Source organism: Mustela lutreola, chromosome 12 (assembly GCF_030435805.1).
Source record: "Mustela lutreola isolate mMusLut2 chromosome 12, mMusLut2.pri, whole genome shotgun sequence".
Taxonomy (NCBI): Eukaryota; Metazoa; Chordata; class Mammalia; order Carnivora; family Mustelidae; genus Mustela; species Mustela lutreola.
The window spans coordinates 90859601-90887347 of NC_081301.1; the positions used below are offsets into that span (position 1 = coordinate 90859601).

General features: G+C 44.7%; 1 protein-coding gene across 3 annotated transcripts in view; it reads left to right on the top strand.

Moving 5' to 3' along the window:
• The window catches only part of DOCK8 (dedicator of cytokinesis 8), a 209058-nt gene that overhangs the window by 168764 nt on the left and 12547 nt on the right, over positions 1-27747 (top strand). For all 3 annotated transcript variants that reach the window (XM_059142619.1, XM_059142620.1, XM_059142621.1), the window contains 12 exons: positions 302-398; positions 1729-1863; positions 3193-3345; positions 4459-4617; positions 5330-5430; positions 6415-6607; positions 18037-18180; positions 19407-19538; positions 20009-20143; positions 21555-21644; positions 24856-25092; positions 27439-27582. In XM_059142619.1, the coding sequence (XP_058998602.1) occupies positions 302-398; positions 1729-1863; positions 3193-3345; positions 4459-4617; positions 5330-5430; positions 6415-6607; positions 18037-18180; positions 19407-19538; positions 20009-20143; positions 21555-21644; positions 24856-25092; positions 27439-27582 (1720 nt within the window). The remainder of the gene's footprint in view (positions 1-301; positions 399-1728; positions 1864-3192; positions 3346-4458; positions 4618-5329; positions 5431-6414; positions 6608-18036; positions 18181-19406; positions 19539-20008; positions 20144-21554; positions 21645-24855; positions 25093-27438; positions 27583-27747) is intronic.

Here is a 27747-nt window from a genome sequence, read left to right on the forward strand (position 1 = left end):
GGTGGCTAGTAGCCACCAGTAATTGCTTTTTCTCCCCATTTTGCTGTTTCTCTGTCATCATTATTCATAGTAGTAGGGCTGCAGATAATCTGGAGACTTGACCTAAAAAATGGTTTTCACCAGGCAGTGGTCGCAGAAAGCACCCTGCACTCTCTGGTGCCCTGTGGCCACCTCCTCTGTTTTCATTTCACGATGGGCTATTCAGAATATTTCTTTACACCTTGGTGCACAGATTGCCATCACTGGAACTCAGCCGGCTTTGATAGGCTCTTCAATTTGACCCTTTTTTTTTTTTTCTTAGAACAAAGGCAGAGTTAGATCAAGAAGCCCTGATCAGTGGCAATCTGGCTACAGAGGCAAACTTAATCATCCTGGATATGCAGGAGAACATTATCCAGGTGAGGACAACACACACCTGATCTGTTCGACATGTTTACTGGAATTTAATAAGGATCTCTTTATAGGTAACTGGGAGAGAAATGTGATCCCCAAATGCCTTTTTTTTTTTAACCATTTACAATACTGTTCACCTTACAAATTCCAGAGATAATCAACGTTCTTCTGGCTTCTTTGACTCGCTGCTCCCTTGGGTATTGACAAGGTGATCCTATACTTAAATATGCCAAGTGTGTACCAAGCGTATAATACAGATGGGGGCTTGTAGCTGATGATCTAGAATAGGGATGAGAGCTAAGGTGGTTTGGGACAACCCCAGTTGAATTAAGGTTGACATCTCGTATGGGAGCTAAGATTATGACTGGACCAGGTGGCAGAGGTGTTGGGTCTGAATAATGAGGTCTACTTTGGACCCCAACTGGGGAAGGAAAATCACTTGTACCATGAATTTGCCATCCCCACTGCAGAAAAGCATAGTGCCACTATGAACGTTGCAGTAAGACAATTTTATCTGCTAAGTGAGTGTTTCCAAAAATTCCCAAGAAGTCTAGGGGATAATGGGGTATTGGTGAACTTGAGAAATGAGTCCCACCATGTTTCCAGTGAGAAATCATTTATTCGGGTGGATCCAGTGATGCTTTGGGGAACTAGAAAAAGAAATATTGTTGAAACCCAGGGAAACCTTAGTTATCCTACTTTTAAGTAGTCTAAAATCAAAGTAATTGTTACAGAAACAGAAAGACAAAAAGTATGTGATGTCTTTGATATCTTAAACACTTGGCCTCATATTGATAATATCTCTATCCATCGCTGCTCTGATTGCTATACACTTACCAGTCCTCACAGTGATTTTTTCTTTTTCCCAAAGAAATGGCATTTACCTGTCATTACCTTCAGTGGGATTAGTCTCACTGTTCTATTTGGAAACACTGCTGCCATCAAGCAGCCCCTTTTGTACTGGGAAGCCCACAGTTGTGCTTTGAAGCCCACAAGGAAAGCTGTGCCTTCTATATAAAGGAAGAACATTCCAAGAGCTGTTGTCTGGGATGGGGAGGGGGAGGTGTGCCTCATAACTTAGTGTAGCAGCCCGGAACTGGGCATAAATCCCAAATCATTTGGGAGTTTTAGAGTAAAGTCATTTGGATATAGGTCCTCAGCTGTCATGGTAATGGATGATGTGTGTGGTGGCCAAACCCTGAAGATCTTAGACTCAGAGAGATGGGATGTCAGCATCGCTGTGCTAATTGTCAAGAGGGCTGATTTGTGTCTTCACCCCACCACTCCCTGGCATGGCACAGGGATTCAGTGATGCTGTTCTTCTGTTTCCCCCAGGCAAGCTCGGCTCTGGACTGTAAAGACAGCCTGTTGGGAGGTGTTCTCAGGGTGCTGGTGAATTCTCTGAGCTGCGATCAGAGCACCACCTACCTGACTCACTGCTTTGCGACACTCCGGGCTCTCATTGCCAAGGTAAACACGGGATGCTTGTTTTCTTATTCCTAATTAAGAGCTGAGAGTTTCACCTGGTTTCACACATTCTCCTCTCAGGGGTCCCCAAACCCACACAGCATGGTATTAAGTGACATCAAGGTAAAGGTTTTAAGTCTCTCTGAGAATAAAGCGAATGCCCTGATTTTTTGAGAAGTCACCAGGAGAGAGTCAGTGGGTCTCCCGCTTAAAATGTGGGCAGAACTATAGGCATTTGACATGGGCACTTATCACCCTCGCCCCGCAAGGACGACAAGATGCCCTGGTTCGGATGCATCTTCTCTCTCTTTATTTCCGCAAGTCTACACACTTATATACGCTTACATGACCAATCAGCGAGCAGGGTACAGGAGCGAGCGAATCAGGCTGTGCACCTAAACGAACAACTTCGCTAGCAACCAATGCTGTTTACTTCCTCTTTGGGCGTTCCGCTTAGTCTCACGAGGCAATCCTAACCTGGCAACTAGCCAGGCTCCATCTTTTAATGGCTGAGGCCGCCCTGGCCAGGGGCCTGCCTCCGACAGGCACTCAATGGAGACAGGAGAGCAAATGCAACCTCACACCCTTACCTTTCACCCTTTCCAGTACCGCATCTGGGTGAGATTACTGTCCTAAATGCGGACGCCCATCAGTAAGTCTTCCAGAGTGTCTTGTCGTAAAATAAGAGAAGATTTAGAAGTAAATTTTTCATAGCCTGAAGAATATAGATTTTCCTGACATCAAGTGGTCTAATGCAGTTTACTTTCTCCTCCAGGATTGGAAAACTCTCAGTTGGTACCTGCTTAATGGGATCTTTTACATTTTGTTTTAAGTTTATTTATTTATTTAAGTGATCTCTACACTCAGCAGGGGCTCAAACTTATGACCCCGAGATTAAGAGTAGCATGCTTTTCCAACTGAGCCAGCCAGGAACCCTGGAATCAGTTACATTTAGAAAGTACGATTCTTCTGCTCTCCCTTCTCAGGTTGATTTTCTCTTTCTTGGTCACCAGTCCTTTCCCGGGGGCTCAGAAAACGTAGGTCATTCCTGTATAGAGATGACTTTGCTGGTACATGTAGCCTGGATAACATTGCGGTGAATTACACCTATGCCCTGATCTTGGTTGTGTGGTTCATAATTAAATCTTAGGTGGACTCTGTGGCTTGCATTCTTCTTCAGACTCAAGGAGCTCATTTTCTTTATGGAGCAATGCATGAATTCTTCTAGCCTCTCTGCTTGTCCCGGCAGACATTGCCTATTTCAGCAGGCATCCACCCAGACAAAATATGAAGGGACCAAGGGCTGCCTCATGGCCTCTGTGTCTCTCCTAGTTCGGGGATTTGCTGTTTGAGGAGGAGGTGGAACAGTGTGCGGACCTGTGCCAGCGAGTCTTACACCACTGCAGCAGCAGCATGGACGTCACCCGGAGCCAAGCCTGTGCCACCCTCTACCTGCTCATGAGGTTCAGCTTTGGAGCCACTAGTGTAAGAACTCCCACCAGTGGGCGGGGGCGGGGGGACCCAGAATCAGTGCAAGTGGCCCAAAGTCAGTGCAAACATTGGTTGAGAGAAAGTTTGTGGGATCACCATTTCCTTCTGTTGCATGTGATGGGGAGACCATTGATGATGTAGACGGATAGCAGCTTTTGAGTTTGTAACCAGAAGTGAAGATGGAGACTGGTGAAGGCAGTGGTTTCCATCCGTGTGTTTCAAGGATGGCCGAGTGAATATAGGTAGATTAAAAGTTGTCCTCTGTGGGGAAAAATACACCAGGCAGGCTAAGAATTCAGCAGCGTTTGTCTTGTTTCCAAAATCTGATTGCATGGGACCAGTGTGACCTGTGGGTGAGAATTTGAATGTCCAGCGTCATCTGCCCCTGAGTTTTAACTGAAGCTTTGCAGCCTTTGGATTTATGCTTTATTGCAGAAGCATTAACCTTTGCTTTAGTTTTTCTAGATGTTAGTTTATTTAGATTTATCTAGATTTTAGTTTAGTTTGTGGTCATATTGTGGTCATATTGATGAGCACCCCCAAGAGATCTTAAAAGATAAATTGGACCATGGAAAAAAGATAGGATCCTCATCATGTGTGAGACATAATTATTGAAAATATTTAGGACATTTTCTTGGGGCCTGCAGGATAACCATATTTTTCCATAGGGCTAGAAGGGAAGGAGAAACAGAAACTCACTGCCTGTCCAGGGTCCAGAATCTCAGAAAATGTGGCCATGGAGATACTGTTCCTTTTTCCAGTTTAAGTCATGTCCCAAGAAGAGGAATCTTGGTACAAAAGGATCCATTTTTGAGACCCAACTTTGTAGCAACCTCCTAGCCTTGCAGCATAGAGGCCATCCAGTCCTCCATGAAAATTTAAAGGCCGCTGACGGATTTATGTCAGAGCAATATCCATTTAAACCATTTAAACAATGATATGAATCTCGTGCAAAGCAGAGCTCACATTTCATTGAGAGAAAAGGAAGTGGTGGAGACGGAGCAAAAAGAAACATTGGGGAGTCCCGGGTGTCTGGCGCGCCTGCCTTCCCTTATCTGCAGGCCAGGTGCCTCTTATTGGTTCCTTCTTCTCCTCCTCCTGACGCAGAACTTTGCAAGAGTAAAGATGCAGGTAACCATGTCTCTGGCATCTTTGGTGGGCAAAGCACCAGACTTTAATGAGGAGTACCTGAGAAGATCCTTGAGAACGATCTTGGCTTATGCAGAAGAGGACACGGCCATGCAGGCCACTCCTTTCCCGACCCAGGTAAGCTGAAGAGCGCGCCTTACCTCACACACAGGTTCGAGATCAGCCATATAAACTTGAGTGTGTGTGTGTGTGTGTGTGTGTGTGTGTATACTGTGAATTTATGTAACACATATAATATGTAATTATGTAACAGGTTATATATAAAATACATAAATATTATGTATACACATGTATTTAATATATAGCACACTCTTGTATTTAATATACAGCACACTATATTATATATCATATATATCACATCATATATATTACTGTATCATATATTATCATATATTATTGTATTATATTATATTACACACACACACACACACACATACACACACATACATAGTGTAAGCAGAAGTCCTAAGCTGCCTCCTATTGGTGTAAAGACCCCTGATGTTCCAGAGTACAGCTAGAGGCTCGTTTAGGTGGCAAATAACCGAAACTAGCTCAAGTTACTTTAAACAAAAAGAGGGAAGATAGTATAAGGATTCAGGGCTAAATCATGGATCCCAAGGGCCAACTCACGTCTGGGCCTCTGAAGCACAGGGACCTGCAAAAGTGAAGGCCACGGACGGCCCCTCCCGGCTCCCCTCCACCTGCGAGTTCTGCTCCCACCAAGAAGCCCGCCCGTGGCTGGCCGGTGCCCTTCCAACGCAACTCCAGCCTGTCACCGTGGATGACAAAACCAGGATTGATTAGAGCCGCTCGCTTTTTTTTTTTGCAGGTGGAGGAACTTCTGTGCAATTTGAACAGCATCTTATACGACACCGTGAAAATGAGGGAGTTCCAGGAAGATCCCGAGATGCTGATGGATCTCATGTACAGGTACACTTTTCTGACCAAATCAAGGCCGTCAGCTGAGGGCCTAGGGTTTGTCACTTGGAGGTCTTGTTAGTGTGATTATTATAGGTCATGTGAGTACAGTGATTTCGATGACATCCAAAAGCATAAAGAGAAGTTAGTAGAAAGTAATCATTCACAGTGGGTTGATTCATGTAATCCCTTTTAGAAATATCCCCCTGGGGTGCCTGGGTGGCTCAGTTGGTTAAGCAACTGCCTTTGGCTCAGGTCATGATCCTGGAGTCCCAGGATCGAGTCCTGCATTGGGGCTCCCTGCTTGGCAGGAAGTCTGCTTCTCCCTCTGACCGTCCCCCTTCTCATGGTCACTCTCTCTCATTCTCTCTCTCTCTCTCAAATAAATAAATAAAATCTTTAAAAATTATAATTTTAGAAATATCCCCCTAATTTCAACTGAGGTACCTTTTATAATACTATCCTCTACTTATCATAGAATGAGAGAAAAGAACTATCTATTATCATATGAATTATTTCCTTTTTTTCCCAGTTATATTCAAATATACATGTACCATTTAAGTAGAATTCATATTTTACTTGATAGTTTGAAACTTTGTCTTTATGCTCCTCGTTCGGGAGAAACTACTTAGAGAAAAAAATTGATTCTGATGTGCTGTCATAGACGGGTCGTACTTCTGTCTTGTTATTATTATTCTGAGAGAAAGGAAGGAAAACGAAGAAAATTGCTAGAGATCCATTAAGACAGACCTCATTTGATTGGGCCTTTTTCTTCCCCATGAAACTGGAAGTAAATGCTATTTCTCGAGGTCCAGGACACCCTACCTGTGGATGGAAAACGACTGACACATGTTTGCTTTTTCTCTCATTTTCTGAACAGGTGGGGAAAGGGCAGGTCGGGGGAGGGATTCTTGGTGGGGAAGAAAGTGGCCACCCACAGCAGAAAAACAGTGTCATGAGCCAGCTGTCCTTGAAACATTCTTAATCTGTCCTCAGAATTGCCAAGAGTTACCAGACGTCCCCTGATCTGCGGCTGACCTGGCTCCAGAACATGGCGGAGAAACACACCAAGAAGAAATGCTACACGGAGGCCGCCATGTGCCTGGTGCACGCGGCTGCCTTGGTGGCCGAGTACCTGAGCATGCTGGAGGACCACAGCTACCTGCCCGTGGGCAGTGTCAGCTTTCAGGTGGGGGCGGACACCGCTTTTCCTGGAGGGCGGTGATTCTCAACAGAGGGGCAGGCTTGCCTCCCACCCCAGAAGGCATTAGATGACCTCCAGAGACATTTCTGGGTTGTTACAGCTCAGGGTGGGCTGGGGGAGTGGGGCGCTGACCCCTGACACATATAATCCAGAGATCCTGCCGAATACTCTACAATGCATATCGGCAGCCACCACCAAGAATTATCTGGCCTCAAATGTCAATACTGTCAAGGTTGAAAGAAATCTCCTTCAGTGTATTATATTTGCCTTTTCTAATTGCTTTACTATCTTGGGTTTTTTTTTTTTAATTATTTACAATAAATGTAGAGTTGATAGGCACTCTAGACATTCCCAAACACTGAGGTCTATGATTTTATTTGACCTTCTGTCTTCAGGCAGATAGGCAAGGTACTATGACTCCTACTTTACGACTAACACAACTGAGAAAGCAGTTTTTCTAAGGTCACTTAATCTCCTTCCCAAAGACTGGGAGTTGGCACAGGGCACTGACACCTGGGAAAGCATTTTCCAGACACTAGAGAAATGATTTCCCGGATGACCCATTCCTTTGATCATATGCCCCAACTCTGTAGCATCCCACACTTCATCATCCCAAAGCAAGGAAGAACCACAATGACCTGGGGAGGGCCAAAGGGGTCTGAACCAGCACTTTCTTAGGATAAGTTGAATATTGCCCACAGTTAGCAAAGGAAAGTGGTCTACCAGGTCTGAAAATGGACTCTGGCTAGGATGCTCCATGGCCATTTGGACAGCTTTTGCTGAGTAGTTTAACATGGTCTTTAGAGAAAATAAAAGTTTTATGAGTCCTTTTGTGAGAGAGACAGAATCTGTAGCAATGACTCTCCTTGAAACCAGGCACAGTCCAGTCCAGAAATAGAGCCCTTTTCAAGCCAGACTCATGTGTAAGTGCTTGTATTATCCTTGTTTGAATCTGTATGATTGATTTTATCAGAAGCTCTTTTTCAGTCTTGTTCTTCAACGCAGTTTTGTGATGGCTATGTGAACCAGAGGGAGAAGACAGTTCAGAGTAGCTTCCCCAGGCTTTGGGAAGAAATTACTGGAACTGGTGCCCCGGGGATTGAGGCTGGGGGGCCGGTGGATAAGAACTCTGTTCACCTGTGCACCTGTTTGCTTCTTATTATTAATAATAAGCCCTTTCTTATGGCTTTCAGTAACAATAATATTTATTCTAACATTTCATCCTCAGCAAATCACTTCTCTTCTCAATTCGAAAGTATGAGTTTCAAAGGCTACAAGTGAAATTCTTACCCAAAAAGCACAAAAAGATCACATCTGATTTTCATTCACGTAAAAGTGAAGAAAGTTACAAAAGTCATTTTAGATGTATCTGCTTCTTTCATCACATTTATTTTGGCCCTTTGATACTACCAATGATTAATATTTTAAGTGCTCCTCTTTCAGTTCCCAGAAAAATCTTTTTTTTTTTTACTTAATGTTGAATTATATCCTTCTGTTTCCATGCTTCATTAACTGAAGTATTTCATATCACTCTTTTTTTTTTTTTTTTTTTTTTTTTTTTATTTTTTTATTTTTTTATTTTTTTTTTTTTTTTTTTTTTTATTTATTTTTTTATATTTTTTTTTTTTTTATTTTTTATAAACATATATTTTTTATATACATATATTTTTATCCCCAGGTCTGTGAATCACCAGGTTTACACACTTCACAGCACTCACCAAATCACATACCCTCCCCAATGTCCATAATCCCACCCCCTTCTCCCCAACCCCCTCCCCCCGGCAACCCTCAGTTTGTTTTGTGAGATTAAGAGTCACTTATGGTTTGTCTCCCTCCCAATCCCATCTTGTTTCATTTATTCTTCTACCCACTTAAGCCTCCATGTTGCATCACCACTTCCTCATATCAGGGAGATCATATGATAGTTGTCTTTCTCTGCTTGACTTATTTCGCTAAGCATGATACGCTCTAGTTCCATCCATGTTGTTGCAAATGGCAAGATTTCATTTCTTTTGATGGCTGCATAGTATTCCATTGTGTATATATACCACATCTTCTTGATCCATTCATCTGTTGATGGACATCTAGGTTCTTTCCATAGTTTGGCTATTGTGGACATTGCTGCTATAAACATTCGGGTGCATGTGTCCCTTTGGATCACTACATTTGTATCTTTAGGGTAAATACCCAATAGTGCAATTGCTGGGTCATAGGGCAGTTCTATTTTCAACATTTTGAGGAACCTCCATGCTGTTTTCCAGAGTGGCTGCACCAGCTTGCATTCCCACCAACAGTGTAGGAGGGTTCCCCTTTCTCCGCATCCTCGCCAGCATCTGTCATTTCCTGACTTGTTGATTTTAGCCATTCTGACTGGTGTGAGGTGATATCTCATTGTGGTTTTGATTTGTATTTCCCTGATGCCAAGTGATATGGAGCACTTTTTCATGTGTCTGTTGGCCATCTGGATGTCTTCTTTGCAGAAATGTCTGTTCATGTCTTCTGCCCATTTCTTGATTGGATTATTTGTTCTTTGGGTGTTGAGTTTGCTAAGTTCTTTATAGATTCTGGACACTAGTCCTTTATCTGATATGTCGTTTGCAAATATCTTCTCCCATTCTGTCAGTTGTCTTTTGATTTTGTTAACTGTTTCCTTTGCTGTGCAAAAGCTTTTGATCTTGATGAAATCCCAGTAGTTCATTTTTTCCCTTGCTTCCCTTGCCTTTTGCGTTGTTCCTAGGAAGATGTTGCTGCGGCAGAGGTCGAAGAGGTTGCTGCCCGTGTTCTCCTCAAGGATTTTGATGGATTCCTTTCGTACATTGAGGTCCTTCATCCATTTTGAGTCTATTTTTGTGTGTGGTGTAAGGAAATGGTCCAATTTCATTTTTCTGCATGTGGCTGTCCAATTTTCCCAGCACCATTTATTGAAAAGGCTGTCTTTTTTCCATTGGACATTCTTTCCTGCTTTGTCGAAGATTAGTTGACCATAGAGTTGAGGGTCTATTTCTGGGCTCTCTATTCTGTTCCATTGATCTATGTGTCTGTTTTTGTGCCAGTACCATGCTGTCTTGATGATGACAGCTTTGTAATAGAGCTTGAAGTCCGGAATTGTGATGCCACCAACGTTGGCTTTCTTTTTCAATATCCCTTTGGCTATTCGAGGTCTTTTCTGGTTCCATATAAATTTTAGAATTATTTGTTCCATTTCTTTGAAAAAGATGGATGGTACTTTGATAGGAATTGCATTAAATGTGTAGATTGCTTTAGGTAGCATAGACATTTTCACAATATTTATTCTTCCAATCCAGGAGCATGGAACATTTTTCCATTTCTTTGTGTCTTCCTCAATTTCTTTCATGAGTACTTTATAGTTTTCTGAGTATAGATTCTGTGTCTCTTTGGTTAGGTTTATTCCTAGGTATCTTATGGTTTTGGATGCAATTGTAAATGGGATTGACTCCTTAATATCTCTTTCTTCTGTCTTGCTGTTGGTGTAGAGAAATGCAACTGATTTCTGTGCATTGATTTTATATCCTGACACTTTACTGAATTCCTGTATAAGTTCTAGCAGTTTTGGAGTGGAGTCTTTTGGGTTTTCCACATATAGTATCATATCATCTGCGAAGAGTGATAATTTGACTTCTTCTTTGCCGATTTGGATGCCTTTAATTTCCTTTTGTTGTCTGATTGCTGAGGCTAGGACCTCTAGTACGATGTTGAATAGCAGTGGTGATAATGGACATCCCTGCCGTGTTCCTGACCTTAGCGGAAAAGCTTTCAGTTTTTCTCCATTGAGAATGATATTTGCGGTGGGTTTTTCATAGATGGCTTTGATGATATTGAGGTATGTGCCCTCTATCCCTACACTTTGAAGAGTTTTGATCAGGAAGGGATGTTGTACTTTGTCAAATGCTTTTTCAGCATCTATTGAGAGTATCATATGGTTCTTGTTCTTACTTTTATTGATGTGTTGTATCACATTGACTGATTTGCGGATGTTGAACCAACCTTGCAGCCCTGGAATAAATCCCACTTGGTCGTGGTGAATAATCTTTTTAATGTACTGTTGAATCCGATTGGCTAGTATTTTGTTGAGTATTTTCGCATCTGTGTTCATCAAGGATATCGGTCTATAGCTCTCTTTTTTGGTGGGATCCTTGTCTGGTTTTGGGATCAAGGTGATGCTGGCCTCATAAAATGAGTTTGGAAGTTTTCCTTCCATTTCTATTTTTTGGAACAGTTTCAGGAGAATAGGAATTAGTTCTTCTTTAAATGTTTGGTAGAATTCCCCCGGGAAGCCGTCTGGCCCTGGGCTTTTGTTTGTTTGGAGATTTTTAATGACTGTTTCAATCTCCTTACTGGTTATGGGTCTGTTCAGGCTTTCTATTTCTTCATGGTTCAGTTGTGGTAGTTTATATGTTTCTAGGAATGCATCCATTTCTTCCAGATTGTCAAATTTATTGCCGTAGAGTTGCTCATAGTATGTTCTTATAATAGTTTGTATTTCCTTGGTGTTAGTTGTGATCTCTCCTCTTTCATTCATGATTTTATTTATTTGGGTCCTTTCTCTTTTCTTTTTGATAAGTCGGGCCAGGGGTTTATCAATTTTATTAATTCTTTCAAAGAACCAGCTCCTAGTTTCGTTGATTTGTTCTATTGTTTTTTTGGTTTCTATTTCATTGATTTCTGCTCTGATCTTTATGATTTCTCTTCTCCTGCTGGGCTTAGGGTTTCTTTCTTGTTCCTTCTCCAGCTCCTTTAGGTGTAGGGTTAGGTTGTGTACCTGAGACCTTTCTTGTTTCTTGAGAAAGGCTTGTACCGCTATATATTTTCCTCTCAGGACTGCCTTTGTTGTGTCCCACAGATTTTGAACCGTTGTATTTTCATTATCATTTGTTTCCATGATTTTTTTCAATTCTTCTTTAATTTCCCGGTTGACCCATTCATTCTTTAGAAGGATACTGTTTAGTCTCCATGTATTTGGGTTCTTTCCAAACTTCCTTTTGTGGTTGAGTTCTAGCTTTAGAGCATTGTGGTCTGAAAATATGCAGGGAATGATCCCAATCTTTTGATACTGGTTGAGTCCTGATTTAGGACCGAGGATGTGATCTATTCTGGAGAATGTACCATGTGCACTAGAGAAGAATGTGTATTCTGTTGCTTTGGGATGAAATATTCTGAATATATCTGTGATGTCCATCTGGTCCAGTGTGTCATTTAAGGCCTTTATTTCCTTGCTGATCTTTTGCTTGGATGACCTGTCCATTTCAGTGAGGGGAATATTAAAGTCCCCTACTATTATTGTATTGTTGTTTATGTGTTTCTTTGATTTTGTTATTAATTGGTTTATATAGTTGGCTGCTCCCACGTTGGGGGCATAGATATTTAAAATTGTTAAATCTTCTTGTTGGACAGACCCTTTGAGTATGATATAGTGTCCTTCCTCATCTCTTATTACAGTCTTTGGCTTAAAATCTAATTGATCTGATATAAGGATTGCCACTCCTGCTTTCTTCTGATGTCCATTAGCATGGTAAATTCTTTTCCACCCCCTCACTTTAAATCTGGAGGTGTCTTCGGGCTTAAAATGTGTTTCTTGGAGGCAACATATAGATGGGTTTTGTTTTTTTATCCATTCTGATACCCTGTGTCTTTTGACAGGGGCATTTAGCCCATTCACATTCAGGGTAACTATTGAGAGATATGAATTTAGTGCCATTGTATTGCCTGTAAGGTGACTGTTACTGTATATGGTCTCTGTTCCTTTCTGATCTACCACTTGTAGGCTCTCTCTTTGCTTAGAGGACCCCTTTCAATATTTCCTGTAGAGCTGGTTTGGTATTTGCAAATTCTTTCAGTTGTTGTTTGTCCTGGAAGCTTTTAATCTCTCCTTCTATTTTCAATGATAGCCTAGCTGGATATAGTATTCTTGGCTGCATGTTTTTCTCGTTTAGTGCTCTGAAAATATCATGCCAGCTCTTTCTGGCCTGCCAGGTCTCTGTGGATAAGTCAGCTGCCAATCTAATATTTTTACCATTGTATGTTACAGACTTCTTTTCCCGGGCTGCTTTCAGGATTTTCTCTTTGTCATTGAGACTTGTAAATTTTACTATTATGTGACGGGGTGTGGGCCTATTCTTATTTATTTTGAGGGGCATTCTCTGAACCTCCTGAATTTTGATGCTTGTTCCCTTTGCCATATTGGGGAAATTCTCCCCAATAATTCTCTCCAGTATACCTTCTGCTCCCCTCTCACTTTCTTCTTCTTCTGGAATCCCAATTATTCTAATGTTGTTTCGTCTTATGGTGTCACTTATTTCTCGAATTCTCCCCTCGTGGTCCAGTAGCTGTTTGTCCCTCTTTTGATCAGCTTCTTTATTCTCTGTCATTTGGTCTTCTATATCACTAATTCTTTCTTCTGCCTCATTTATCCTAGCAGTGAGAGCCTCCATTTTTGATTGCACCTCATTAATAGCTTTTTTGATTTCAACTTGGTTAGATTTTAGTTCTTTTATTTCTCCAGAAAGGGCTTTTATATCTCTCGAGAGGGTTTCTCTAATATCTTCCATGCCTTTTTCGAGCCCGGCTAGAACCTTGAGAATTGTCATTCTGAACTCTAGATCTGACATATTACCGATGTCTGTATTGATTAGGTCCCTAGCCTTCGGTACTGCCTCTTGTTCTTTTTTTTGTGGTGAATTTTTACGTCTTGTCATTTTGTCCAGATAAGAGTAAATGAAGGGGCAAGTAAAATACTAAAAGGGTGGCAACAACCCCAGGAAAATATGCTTTAGCCAAATTAGAAGAGATCCAAAATCGTGAGTGGGGAGAAAGGGGATAAAAAGAGGTTCAAAAAGGAAGAAAGAAAAAAGAAAAAAAAAAAAAAAAAAAAAGAAAAGAATTTTTTTTTAAAAAAGAAAACACCTAAGAAAAATGTAAAAAAATATATATATATATTAGATAAACTAGTAAAAAATCGTTAAAAAAGAAAAAGGTAACAGTTAAAAAAAAAAAAAATTTTACCCGAAGGCGAGAAAAAAAAAAAAAAAAATGAAAAAGAAAAAATTAAATTAACTGCAAGACTAAAAAAAATCACAGGAAAAAAGCCATGAGTTCCGTGCTTGGCTTTCTCCTCCTCTGGAATTCTGCTGCTCTCCTTGGTATTGAAACCGCACTCCTTGGTAGGTGAGCTTGGTCTCGGCTGGATTTCTTGTTGATCTTCTGGGGGAGGGGCCTGTTGTAGTGATTTTCAAGTGTCTTTGCCCCAGGCGGAATTACACCGCCCTTACCCGGGGCCGGGGTGAGTAATCCGCTCGGGTTTGCTTTCAGGAGCTTTTGTTCCCTGAGCGCTTTCCGTAGAGTTCCAGAGGACGGGAATACAAATGGCGGCCTCCTGGTCTCCGGCCCGGAGGAGCCGAGAGCCCAGGGCCCCACTCCTCAGTGCGCCCTCAGAGAACAGCGCCCAGTTACTCCCGTCTGCCTGACCTCCGGCCGCGCTCCGAGCTCACCGAGCCTGCGACCGGTTCAAGGTAACACGGAGCTGCGAGCTTACTGTCGGCTCTGTCTCTGTAGCCGGCTTTCCCGTTCCAATACCCGCAAGCTCTGCGACACTCAGACACCCCCGATCCTTCTGTGACCCTGCGGGACCTGAGGCCACGCTGACCCCGCGTGGGCTTCGCTCCGGTTTAGCCTCTGGAGCGATGTCCCTCCGCGGAACAGACTTTTAAAAGTCCTGATTTTGTGCGCGGTTGCTCCGCCGCTTGCCGGGAGCCGGCCCCTCCCCCCGGGGTCTATCTTCCCGTCGCTTTGGATTCACTTCTCCGCCGGTCCTACCTTTCAGAAAGTGGTTGTTTTTCTGTTTCCAGAATTGCTGTTCTTCTTCTCTTCGATCTGCCGATGGATTTTCAGGTGTTTGCAATCTTTAGATAAGCTATCTAGCTGATCTCCGGCTAGCTGAAGCAGTCTCAGCTTGCTACTTCTCCGCCATCTTGACCGGACCCACCTCATATCACTCTTTTATGCCTTTCTCACAGCTACTATATTCTATTTGCTATTTATCACTTGAGTGTTGGCATTTCCTTGCTGACTCTCATGTTTGTAAGCTTGAGAATTCTCATTCTGTGTAGAATTCATTTGATTTGCTTATAAGCCATCCCAAGGTGAGATAAGATAGTTATTCTTTTTTTTTTTTTTAAGATTTTATCTATTTGACAGGCAGATCACAAGTAGGCAGAGAGGCCGGCAGAGAGAAAGGGAAGCAGCCTCCCTGCTGAGCAGAGAGCCCAATGCAGAACTTGATCCCAGGACCCTGGGATCATGACCTGAACTGAAGGCAGAGGCTTATACCACTGAGCCACCCGCCCCTAGGATAGTTATTCTAAAACCAATAGAAAAACTCCACATTGTCCCTACAGGAGAGCCTTTAGCTCTATTTTTCATATATCTGTCTCCATCCATTTATTCTTCTGGACTATATTTATTGAGCACGTATTTTGTCCTCGTGACCTTTACCTTCTAGCCAGGGAGAGCGACATCCTCTAAGTACTCTATTCCTTATTCGATTACAATGATGATAAATGCTGTTAAGAAAGAGGTACCAGATGCCGTGAGTGTTTATAATCTGACCTAACCTGGGGTCGTGGGAAGCTCAGGAGGACCAGGAAGGTGGAGGGGGAGGCAGAAGGAGCTGAGAAGTGTGAGGTCACCGTGATGCACAGAACATGGCCAGGTCGGTGTTCTCGGCTACATAAGAGAAGCCAAATTATGCTGCTGCCTCTGAGGCGAGCCTTTTCTCTCAGATGAGCCATGCCAGACCTTTTGGGAAATGGAGGCTCGCAGGTGACAGAATCCCAACCCTCGACTGCCCTAGCGGGGAAACGGAATTAACCACTTGCAGGAGGGAGGCGAGCCTGGAGCCGCCCCTGCCACACTGGAAGGGGGGCCCAGACCACATCCTCAGATCTCAGTGTTATCGGCACTTCCTGTCTCCGCTTTCCCTGACGCCGACCTTGTCCTGCACTGGCGTCCTGTGCCCCCTGAGATGTGTGCAGGTGGATGCCTCCCCAGGTTGGAGACCAGGAGAATGCAGGGATGGCTCGTTTCTGGCAGTTGCTGGGGAGGTTTCAGTGCCTCTTATTGGCTCTGGCAGGGTCATGTGCTCCTCCCCGAGCCAATCACAGTGACCGGAGAAATGGTTCGCTCTGATTGGCTGGGCCGGAGGAGAGGTCCACACCTGGGCTCGCCGAGGGTCCCCCGGAGGCCGGATTCCGCAAGGGGACGGTGGACGTCTGGGCAGCGTTAGCAGCAGATGTTCGGAGTTGGTTTCTTAAGTGCTGTGCGCTTCAGTTTTCAACCCCGTTCTGCTCCAGTAAAATTGAATTTTTGGAAAAGAATTAGAAACTGGAGATAAATAAATCTGTACAAGGAAAATAACTTCGAGGCCACTGAATTCCAAGGCAGTGAGATCGTCGAAATTCGATGCCCTGGGCTGCAGTGTTGATCCCGCAAATGTAGATACGGATACATTCTCAGGTACTGCTGACATTTTCCTCCCTGATTCTGAGGCCAGGAAAGTCTGCCAGAATCCTTTCCCTCTGGTTACAGCTAATAAACCTACATTGCTTCAGATCTGTTCCTCTACCGGTGGAAAACTGCATACAATTCTCCTAGTACTCATTTCTTGAGTTAATAGATTCTTTCAGCTGAATCCCTTGGACTTTCTATTATTTTCAATTTGGAAACATTATAATAGAAAGGCCAGGTTTGGAAAAAAGACTGACCCCAAGACTTTCTGAGAGCCTCCAATAGTCCTAGAACTACATTAGAGTCTTGGATGTGAAGATAGAGGACTGTGATAGCTTTTCCTTGATTACTAAGGTTGATTCCCTGGATCTTGCTAAGGGTGATTCCCTGGATCTTGCTAGCCAGGCGTGGGGGCAGGTGATTTTACTTCACAAGCCAACTCTGGTCAGTTGATAGTGGCTGACTGCAGTGCGATGCTGAGAAAACTTTTGAGAACACAATTAACCTTTGAAAACAGGGACATACCCTCCCTACATAGTCAAAAATCCACAGATAACTTTGATTTCCCCTGAAACTTAACTACTAATAGCCTACTGTTGAACAGAGGTAACATAAAGTTATTTTATTGTATTTTGTGTTCTAGATATATAATATATTCTTACAATAACTTTTATTTAAGGAAAATGAAGTTATGTAAGGAAAAAAACTTTTCCTTAATATCTTCAGTATTTCTGAACTACATGATTTATGAGTTTTTTCAAATTGTTGCAAATCTCAAAAAATCTTCCCAGTATATTTTTAAATTTGATTTTATTTAAATTCAATTAATTAACATATAGCATATCCTTACTTTCAGAGTCCAGTATATTTTTGAAAATGTGTATAAGTGGACCTGTGTGATTCAAACCTGTGTTGTTCAGGGATCTACTGTATATCCAAACTTGAAGGGAAATGGTGCTATAATTGATTAGTTATGCCTGTTAAGAGTGTAGGAATAGGAAGGAGTGGCCTGTGTGCTACCCGTTTGCAATCTCTAAGCTGGGAAGATGTGCCATTGCTTTTATGCTCTCTGTGCATTTCTGCCACAGCTGTAAGACGGGTTGAAGAAAACAGACTCTTAACATATCAAGAGTATGAAAGTCACTGCAAGGGCCAGAGCTGGGGTGAGGCAAGAGGTGCCTAAGGGGCAGAATATAAGGAAGCGCTCACTCCTAGGGTCGGGCAAGTTCAGAGTCATCACTTACTGAGATGGATGGACCCTGAGATTGAAAGCCTCTCTAAAGATTGTGCCCTCAGTTTCTCACTAGGTTCACCCTAGCCCAGGCCCTGGTTATTGCACTCTCTGCTAGAGACTATAAACTCTATGGTTTGTGTAAAGGAAACGCTTGAAAGAAAGAACAAAATGAGAGACAACAACAGTAATTGTTGTATTGCTATCAGCATGGCCCCCAAGAGGACATTCTCACTGGCTATTATCATATCATATGGCTGTTCACCTGAAAGTCAAGTTAGGAGCAACACGCCTCCAGAGTTCACTGGGCTGATGAAACAAGGAGTCTCGTTAGCTGATAGTTGGTCTTCACCTCTTAAAAACCAGGACCCCCGCTGGGGTCGTTTCATGACTGTAGCTCAACTGTTGTTACTTCGTCCTTTATGTATGTCCTCAAGGTCAAAAAGAAAATTCTAAGTTTTGAAGACCAGTTGCTCAGTGTATCCGTTCAAAAATAAATGGCAGCCAGGATGTCTGGTGGTTGGAATTAGAGACATTCTATAACCACAGGCTCTATGAGGATCTTTGAACGTAGGCTGGCTCAGTGCCCCACCTTGGGTTCCTCTGGTACCCTTTGTTAGTCTGGTTCCCCTGTTCCCTGGGCTTATACTGGGATCTCTTTCAGAACATTTCTTCCAACGTGCTGGAGGAGTCCGCAGTCTCTGACGACACCTTGTCACCTGATGAGGACGGCGTGTGCTCGGGCCGGTACTTCACCGAGAGCGGCCTGGTGGGCCTCCTGGAGCATGCAGCGGAGCTCTTCAGCACGGTCAGTGTTCACAAGGGTCCCGGGGCCTCCACTTGGGCTGAACTCCTAGCACTGTGAATGCCAGTCTTCACCCCGAGCCAGGAGCAGCTCCTGCTGGGCTGTACTGGGCAGGGGGTGGCCCCAGATGACTTTGATGTATGCAAATTGCATCAGTTCTGGAGGGAGCTGAGAAAGCCTTTCATCACTGCAATATTCTGGTTTCATGGCAGGCTCTTTGGCTGGGCAGCAACAAACACTGTATTATTCCCATTTAATAGGGTAGAAATTAGGCCACAGAGAGGTGAAATGGCTTGCCCAGGGTTATACTACATATGATGAGACATGTTCTCACTCCCTCATTTTCCCTCTGGTGGAGAAAAATATTGGGGCAGAGCCATTGGGAGGGGAGGGAGGGAACGGATGGACCATCTGCATTTCTGACAACTGGGTGGCCATCAGGATTGGTGCAACCCAGCCACAGCTCAGAGAACAGTGGGAGGGCCAACCGCTGAGATGCCCCTCACTAGCCTAGTCTGGGTCTACACACTCCTGCTAAGAGAAAAAAATAGGTAGATTAAGTCAGGGAGATTCAGGGCAGTGGAGAAAGTCTCTTGCCCATTTTCATATTAATAAGCCCAATCCTTTCCCCAGTTTTAAGCCAAGTAAATATCAAATACTTTGCTATATTTAGCTGATCCAATTTTTTGTTCATCCTTATGGTTTTCTTTCTTTTCTACCTTTCATTTCCAAGTTCCCTACCCTACAATCTCTATGAATTTTTTTCACTTTAACTATCTTTTCTTTTTTCTGCTTTCCCTTTCAGGATTCAGAGAAAGGGCAGCATACTTCCATTTTTCCTAAAATTCAAGAAATTGAACTAGTTAGAATCTGACCAACTCCTTTTGGGCCATGCATTGAACATCTTGCCTAGGGTGACCCTGATGATATTTAATGAGGCTGAGGCTGTCTTCCTCAATAGTTACTGGTCCCTGCTGCCAATCTATCTGTTGCTATTACTTGGAAACCCGTTAGCCCACTTAACATCATCACATTTTTAGGACCATTTAGCGTGTGTCTAATTCCATTTGCATGCTCCGGCCATCTCAGAGAAGCCCAGACACCACTCCTGCTCTGTAAAATATTGTGGTGCCCATGACTAATCCATTCTCCAGCACGTAATGAACACTGGATGCTCTTCTTAACTTTCCACTGCGTTAAATTCTTGTTGATTTTCTTCTCTTTCCAAGGGAGGTTTATACGAGACGGTTAATGAGGTCTACAAGCTGGTCATTCCCATCCTGGAAGCACACAGAGACTTCCGGAAGCTGACCTCCACCCACGACAAGCTACAGAAGGCTTTTGACTGCATCATTAGCAAGGTAACTGGGGGCACCTTGCCAGCAGGTCCTGTTAACTGGCAGCAGTGACCCTGTCCCAGAGACCCTTAGCCCTGCTTCCTCTCTAGCGAGAGATTTGCCTTGAGCACAGCGTTGCCATAGTTCTCACCTACCCGATGGACAGGGGCTGGGAATAGGCAGAGTACCAGAGTTCAGACAGTTCAGACTGAAAGAAGGCACCTTGAATGACTACAACCGGGAAATGTGAGAATTTTTAAAGTTCATCTCAAAGAAGTCTTGGAAATCTTTCATGGTATTTCTTTTTTTTTTTTTAATTATTTCCAAAGTTTCTTCCATAAACACACATTTTTTTAAAGACTTGATTTTGGTTGATATTAGCCATGGGAATAACTGCTTTGTAACACAATAATAAAAGAATCCTGCCCTTTGCAAGCTGGTAGATCCTCATGAGTGAGCTAACTAAAGAGAGATTTTCTTATTTCCCTCACTAGGGTCACAAGAGAATGTTTGGGACCTACTTCCGAGTTGGTTTTTATGGATCCAAATTTGGGGATTTGGATGAGCAGGAATTTGTTTACAAAGAGCCCGCAATTACCAAGCTTCCTGAGATCTCTCACCGCCTAGAGGTAAGGAAAGTGCTCAACACCACATACTTCACAGAAACAAGTTAGAATGGGTCGTTGCCCAAAAAAAGTCGTGCATTTGTCATTGGTCTGTATAAAAATTTGTCCACATTGCATTTATAATATGAAGGTATTAGGTGAGAGCACAAGGTAAAGCAGGAGTTCAAGAGTTTTCTGTTTATGCTTGTCAAAGTTTATAAATGTATAGGGTGGATCTTTATTTTCAAGACTTCCAAAAGTCAGTCAATGTCAGGTGCTTTCCTATCACTCTTGAAATTTTAGTAATAGTTTCTCAGCCTTAAGAGTAGTATTACCTTGACTTTGAATCTGGCCAAACTACTGAGTTATCCCTAGAAAGTGCTATGGCCATCCTTTTGGTCTCATTGGAGAGCACATCCCACTTCTGACACAGAGATGCTCACAGTAGCCACGCCATGAACTGCAACATGGTGAGCTCTTCCTGCTGAGCTGGCCCAAGGAGCCCTTCTGTGTGGATTATCAGAGTCAGTGTCCCCTCTCCTAGGCTAGCAGCCCCAACTCCAAATGTCTGTCTACATTTGATCCATATTGTCACAGAAAAAGACAGCATGTTCCTAGAGCAAATGATGGAAAAACAGGAAAACAGCCTAGAAAAAAGTGAGAAAAGCAGACATGGAAAGGGCCAAGCCCTAAGAACTTGGGAGGAAAGTCAAGGGGTGCCCTCCAAGCAAAACCTCCTCAGGCTGAGTATCTGGGTTTCCCCAGAGTGCTGACACTTAACTCAAGATTCACTCCTTATGCCTGCTTGCTGTTGCTTCGAATTTATGCTTTTTCATAGCTGTACAACTTAGAACACTTTAGTTGCCAAATTGCTCCTTATGCTGTTCATCCCTGGAAAATAAGAGACTTCAATTCTTACTGGACTCAAAGAAGCCATGGCCCAAAGAGGTTGAGTAACTTGTCCAAAGTCACACAGCTCATGAGAAGGAAAACCAGCAACTGACCCTGGGCCACTTGTTCCCTAATATATTTCTCCAATGCAGGACTAGAAGTGTATGTTTTGTCTTCTTGTAAAGTGTGGTTCATCACATTCTGGGAAGCCTAGTGACCTCCAAGTTCCTAGGGTACAAAAGGCAAGATGTAAATAGTGCCATTCCCCTGTAGCTGCTTCCAGAAAGATGAAGACATTGGTTGAATTAGAGGTCAAGTAACACTTATTTTAGGGAAGCATCCATCCGTCTGCAATTCTGCACTTCCTTATATTTTTATTTTTGTCTCCGGATATGCCAGCTTGCCTCCTTAGCTCAGAAAGACTTCCAATAATCAATGTGCAAATTCTTCCTTATGCTTGTTCCAAACTTACACCACTTCTGAGACCCAAAGAGTTGCATTTTAATAAAATAACCTTTGTAATCCATTGGTTCTCCTTGCCTAGGGATTTTATGGCCAGTGTTTCGGGGAGGAATTTGTGGAAGTGATTAAAGACTCTGCTCCTGTGGACAAAACCAAGTTGGATCCTAACAAGGTATTGGGAAGTTTGCAAAAAGTCACCCTTAGGCTCTAATTCCCTTGGTCTACCCCCGAAAACATAAAATGTCCTCCTCTGTCTGGGCTCTCAAGGTCACTTAAATGTAGCTGAATTTTTTATCGAGGACTCAACTAGTATATGGTTAGATCTAAAAGAAACAATATTCCCAGGCAAGAGCCATTAGAGCTACCATTTATTAAACACCAACTGTATGCCTTGGCACTGCACCATGCCCTTTGTGTACATCATTTCATTTCATCCTCCAAGAGCCCTTTGAAGTAGGTGTGGTTATTCCTACTTCACAGATGAGAAAAGTAAGGTGCAGAATTGTCAAGCAGCTTTCTGGGACCGTGCAAGTGCCAAAGCCAGGACCCAAGCTCAGGGTCTTATCCTCCTCAAACCCATCCTCTTGATCACTGCTTTTTATTGCCTTTCTATGCAAAGTTTACACTCAACTTCACATATTGGAAAGATGCAAATTTTTCACTGCCAGCCCTTACTGGCACCCTGCTTTAGGCTGTAGGAATTTCTAACAACCACGTGCAGCCCCTCCCCCCCCCACCCCCCGGCCGGGTGATGTTGGGGGAATGATGGAAGGGCTTGGACCTCAGCGCCCTCCCTTGTCACAGGAGGGCGTATTCGGTCCTGTCCCCAGCTGGGTGTGCCCCATCCAGATTGGACACTCCCCACCCTGAGCCTGCAGCGTGGCTCAGACCCTCCTAGCCCTGCCCTGTCTTCTGACACCAGCCTGAGGCCATCCCCACATCTGACCAAATGGTTACTAATTTGGCCATTCCCGCAGCAGCCCTCAAGTTAGGAGATTCACTAGAGTGACTCACATACCTCAGGAAAGTGCCTTATGACAATGACAGTTTTATGATAGAGGGTGCACTGAGAGCAAGGTCTGGGAAGGCCCCCGCGTAATTCCATGCCCCCTCCTTGTGGAATCCGGGCATGTCCCCCAACACCCCCCTTGCCTGGCAGGCCTATCCATTCACCTGTCAGGAAGCCCCACCCAGTCCTGGTGTCCAGTTTTAATGTCCAGGCATGACTGATGAATTCCTGAGCCATATTATTAAACTCAAGTCTCCAGGCCCCCCCAACCCAGTTGAGGTCAAAGTCAGCCCCGACTCCCAACCCTCTCATCACATGATTGGTCTTTGGGGTGACCAGCGAGCATCCTGGGACCCACCAAGCTTGGGTCACCTCAGGAAAATAACAGAGACACTCCTATCCCCTTAGGACATTCCAAGAGTTTTGGAAGCAGCAAGCCAGCAAATGCAAAGACTAGATATATTCCTTAGTGTATCACGGGGGACTGTCCCCCTGCTCAGCCCTCCTCATAGACAGATGTGTGTGTGAGGCTGTCTCAGCTGCTGGGAGTAAGATGAGTTCCAGGTTTTTATGGAACGCTGGGGGTCAGAGGAGCGTTGGCCATCTGGCAGGCCTGGCCAGTGAAGAGTCCAGACTGTCCCCTCAGATCTGACCTCCAGGATATTAAGGAGATGATGCAAGTAGGGAGGAATGGACCAAAGGCAGGAGTTTTTTTTCTCCAGATTCCAGAAGACTTGCTCACTCCAGACACCTTCCCTAGTCCAGGCCCGAGGTGGTCAATGTGCTAAGAGCTGAGCCAGCCTTCGACAGAGGGGTCGGAGGTCCTGGGAAGACAGGCACGCACAGCACACGCCACAGAGAGGTGATAGTGTTGTCACGGACATCTCTGACACGCGGTGCACTTGTCTTCTAAAATGTCCAGGGCAGGTGCTGAGAGTTTTAAATGAGAAGCTGAGCCCAGAACGACAGCCAGATTTCATCACACTAAATAGTGATATACAGGCTGAGGTCAGTGATGTTCCCCACCCTTTCCACTGGGTGGGTATTACCGAGACTGTGGTCACATGGTTACAGTCATTCTTTTTTTTTTTTTAAGATGCCTTCTTTCTTAATAAGGGCCCTTTGTCAGTGTGTGTGTGTGTGAGTGCGCACACATGTGGGCACATTTCTAAATGAGGTACGTGCAGTGAAATTCACCTTTCTGCAGTTGGGTTCTATGAGTTTGGACAAACACGTGTCACTGCCATCAGGAAGAGTTTCATCACCCCCAAATACGTCCCCATGCCTCTTCCTTCTGCTCTGAGCCCCTGACTGTCACTGACGTGCCATCTGTTTCTGTAGTTTTTTTTTTTTTTTTTTAAAGATTTTATTTATTATTTGACAGAGAGAGACACAGGGAGAGAGGGAACACAAGCAGGGGGAGTGGGAGAGGGAGAAGCCCGATGTGGGGCGCAGTCCCAGGACCCTGGGATCATGACCAGAGCTGAAGGGAGATACCCAGTGACTGAGCCACCCAGGCACCCCTGTTTCTGTAGTTTTGCCTTTTCCAGAAGGTCACATAAATGGAACCCTTGAACAATAGGCACAGGCCTACAGCCCTTTGAATCTTCACTGCACAGAGAGCATCTGAGATCGCTCCCTGTGGTAGTCGTCTGTTCCTTTGTCCTGCGGAGTCATCCTCTGCCGTGGGGCCGAAACACCCTCTGTTTACCCGTTCCCCGCTGGAGGGACGTTTGGCTCGATTCTAGTTTTTGTCTGTTACGAATTCTAAAGCTGTAGACATCATGTGCAGGTTTTTGTGTGAAGGTGAATTTTCATTTCTCTTGGATGCACACATCAGAGCAGGATTTGGGGATCAGATGGCCAAGGTCACCTACCTGTGTAAGAAATGGCTAGCCTACCTTAGAAGGGGCTGTCTGCTTTGCATTCCCATCATCGGTGTGCGGAAAGTCAAGTGCCCCTGTCCCTGCCTGTGCTCAGGATGTCACTCACGTTCAGTCTGGCTGTCCTCTTCAGTGGGTAGCGGTCACAGTGGCTCCAAAACAGGAAAGCTCGTCCGTTCTGAATAGCAGTTGGAGAACTTTTGTAGCAAGTTTCAGTTGGACTCATGAGGTCAGCTTGGAGGGGCAGCTTGGAGACCTGATGTCCCATGGGCACGCTGCCCTGTCCTCCTCACCCACAGCCCTCGGTCTCCCTGGGGGTGCAGAGCAGGGAGGGCTGACGTCTGGCCTCACGCGCTCAGCTTCTGTGGCTTTGGGGCACGCACAGGGGCGGAGCAGGGGTGCCGTGCCCCAGCCTGCCTCCCCACTGCCTCCCGGGGGGCGGCTTGCAGACGAGCCCATCATCTCCTCCTTCCCCCACCTCTTCCCCTCAGGCCTACATCCAGATCACGTTTGTGGAGCCCTACTTTGATGAGTACGAGATGAAAGACAGGGTAACGTACTTCGAGAAGAATTTCAATCTGCGGAGGTTCATGTTCACCACCCCCTTCACCTTGGAGGGCCGGCCCCGGGGGGAGCTGCACGAGCAGTACCGGCGGAACACCGTGCTGACCACCGGGCACGCCTTCCCCTACGTCAAGACGAGGATCAGCGTCATCCAGAAGGAAGAGGTAATGGCCCCCGGCGCCAGCGGGCTCGGGACCAAGGTCACCTCGGAATGCCTGGGTCTCCCTCCCAGGACAACACGCACCCCTCCCCCCGCACTCCCTCTCAGCAGAGAGAAAACCAAAGAAGGGGACACCCTGGAAATATCCTTGTGGTGGTGATTTTCCGACTGTCACGGCACCAGGAAATCCCAGTTAGGCAGTTACGCGTTTCATAGCATTACTTAACATTTAAATATTTTATACTTTGAGGTTCTATCTTGAACCTCAGTAGAATGACAGAATTACAGTATTGAACATGCATATTTTTATGATACATTTATATGAAATTGCTATTTAACTTTTAAGTATTTTATATTGAATTTTTATATATTTGGAAGCTTAGAGGTGGTTCAGACGAGTTGTGTTACTAGTGGTCAGAGACGAGGAGCAGCACGCGGGTGTCCCCAGGAGGGGCGATGAGCTGGAAGGAGGGTCCCCACGGACTTCGAGTCCCAGGTTCTTCCTGTGACACTGCCCAAGGCACTGACACTCACCCCGCTTCCTCACCGCCACACGGACAGCAAGGACCCCTTTCTCTTCTGTGGTCCATCGGAAGCGTCCGTTGGAAAAGGGCTGATCCACAAAGTGTCTCAAATCTAGACAGAACACAAATGTTTCATTTTACTTTAAAATGCATCTGCGGACTTTATTTTTGTCCAGTTTACAGAGGGCCTCCGCCTCCCCTGCGATTTGGCGTTGGCGGGTCACAGTTCGGCTTTGTCTTCCCGTATAAGCCCCATCCTTAACACACTGACCATAGTTTCCAGCTTTCGTTTCTATAAAGCAGTCGAGGAGCTGGATAATGTGAGCGCAGGTCCTTCTGGATGCCGATGGCTCCTCGCCCCAGCCTTTTACGGCCGTCTCGCGCACACCTAACACGGCAGGAATCTTGACAGCGACTCGCTTTCGTGCTGTCCTGCCCCGGCATTCCGCTTGGTGTTCGTAGAAACAATTCTGTTTTGTTCCACACCCACGGCTCATCCGTTGGTGTGCTATTTAATGAGATGAGGTCATGAAAATAACAAGCATAACAGGCATCATCAGGTTGGTGAAGGCGCAGAGCTGGGCCGTGGTGAACGGAGGCCTGGCGGGGCGGGAGCAGAGGTGACTGAGCTCACCGCCCGCCGGCGAGGGTGTTCTGCAACCGCATCAGAGAGCGAGCCTCACGACCGTGAGAGAAATGCTGAATGAGTGACTCGGTTAAGAGGGGGTTGATTTAGAAGGCATCTATTACATTTCTTTTTGTTGTGGACTTTTAAACACTAGGGAGGCATAGCACAGAAGTAAGCTCGTGGTCCCAGCAAGAAGCCCCACAGCTTTTCTTGGCCATGTTGCCCTTCCCTGAGAACCTCAGTGTGTTAGGTCACTAGGACTGTTGTGACAAAGGACCATGGGCCACATGGCTGAAAGGCAAAAAAAGTATGGTCTCCCAGTTCTGAAGGTCAGGGACCAAAGAAAGATGTTGGTAGGGTCGGTTCCTTCCGAGGGTTGTGGGGGATGGGTATGTTCTGGGCCTCCCTCCACGTGTGTCTCTGTGTCCAAATTTCCTCTTTTTATAGGGACTTCTATCCTATAGAGTCCATTCAAAGGACTTCTCTTTGATTTGATTGCCTCTATAAAGTCCCTATCTCAAGTAAGGTCACATTCTGAGGTACTGGGAATTAGCAGTTGAGCATAGGAAATCGGGGGGAGGGGCACAACTCCACCTACAACATTCAAGAAGGACCTACCCCAACCCGCAGAACTTGGCAACCAGCAGATTGACTCTTAACAGAATTCTGATAACCAGGAATTCACCTTCAGGGTGAGTTAGAGAAGGTACACATGATGCCGAAGTCGTGCGTTACGGCGGAGACAAAAACCTTGAGTGTTGTGCTTCTGATACCTTCCAATTAATTATAAGTCAAGTTCAAGTAACTTGTTCAGCAATTGGAGAGAAAACTGAACAGAGTAGAAAGAACTCAGATTTTGAATGTAGACATCATTATGATCAAATTCTGAGCTCTCTAGTTACTACCCTATGTCACTTTGTGGCACTTTCTGAACCTTACAAATCCCTCTTGGGCTGTAAGATGGAGAGAATACAGAGAAACAGAGAGAATATGGGAGAAATGTCTGCAGTGTTCCCCGAACACATAAGTGTTCATGAAATGTTGGGTTTTTCCTTCCTCTTAACCTATCCAGAGTATTTTAAATACTCTGGAAGTCCCCTTACCTGCATCTTCAAATCGACATCCGTCATGGCTCCAGGTTTGTCCATGGCTTCCAAGACCAGATAATGACTTCCCCACGCTTCTGTCTTGTGTTCAGTTTGTTTTGACCCCCATTGAAGTCGCCATTGAAGATATGAAGAAGAAGACGCTGCAGTTAGCAGTTGCCATTAACCAAGAGCCCCCCGACGCCAAGATGCTTCAGATGGTGCTGCAGGGTTCCGTCGGAGCTACTGTCAATCAGGTGAGCCGGACCAGCTGCCGGCACCTCCCCTGGGCCTTGTTCCTTGGGTTTTCATTACCTGTCTATACCCTCCTTCCTTGAGGTTGATGAGGAAGACGGCTCCATCCACACGTAAACAGTATCCCTACACTTAGACCCAACACCTGTGAGGTGTAGAAGACGACA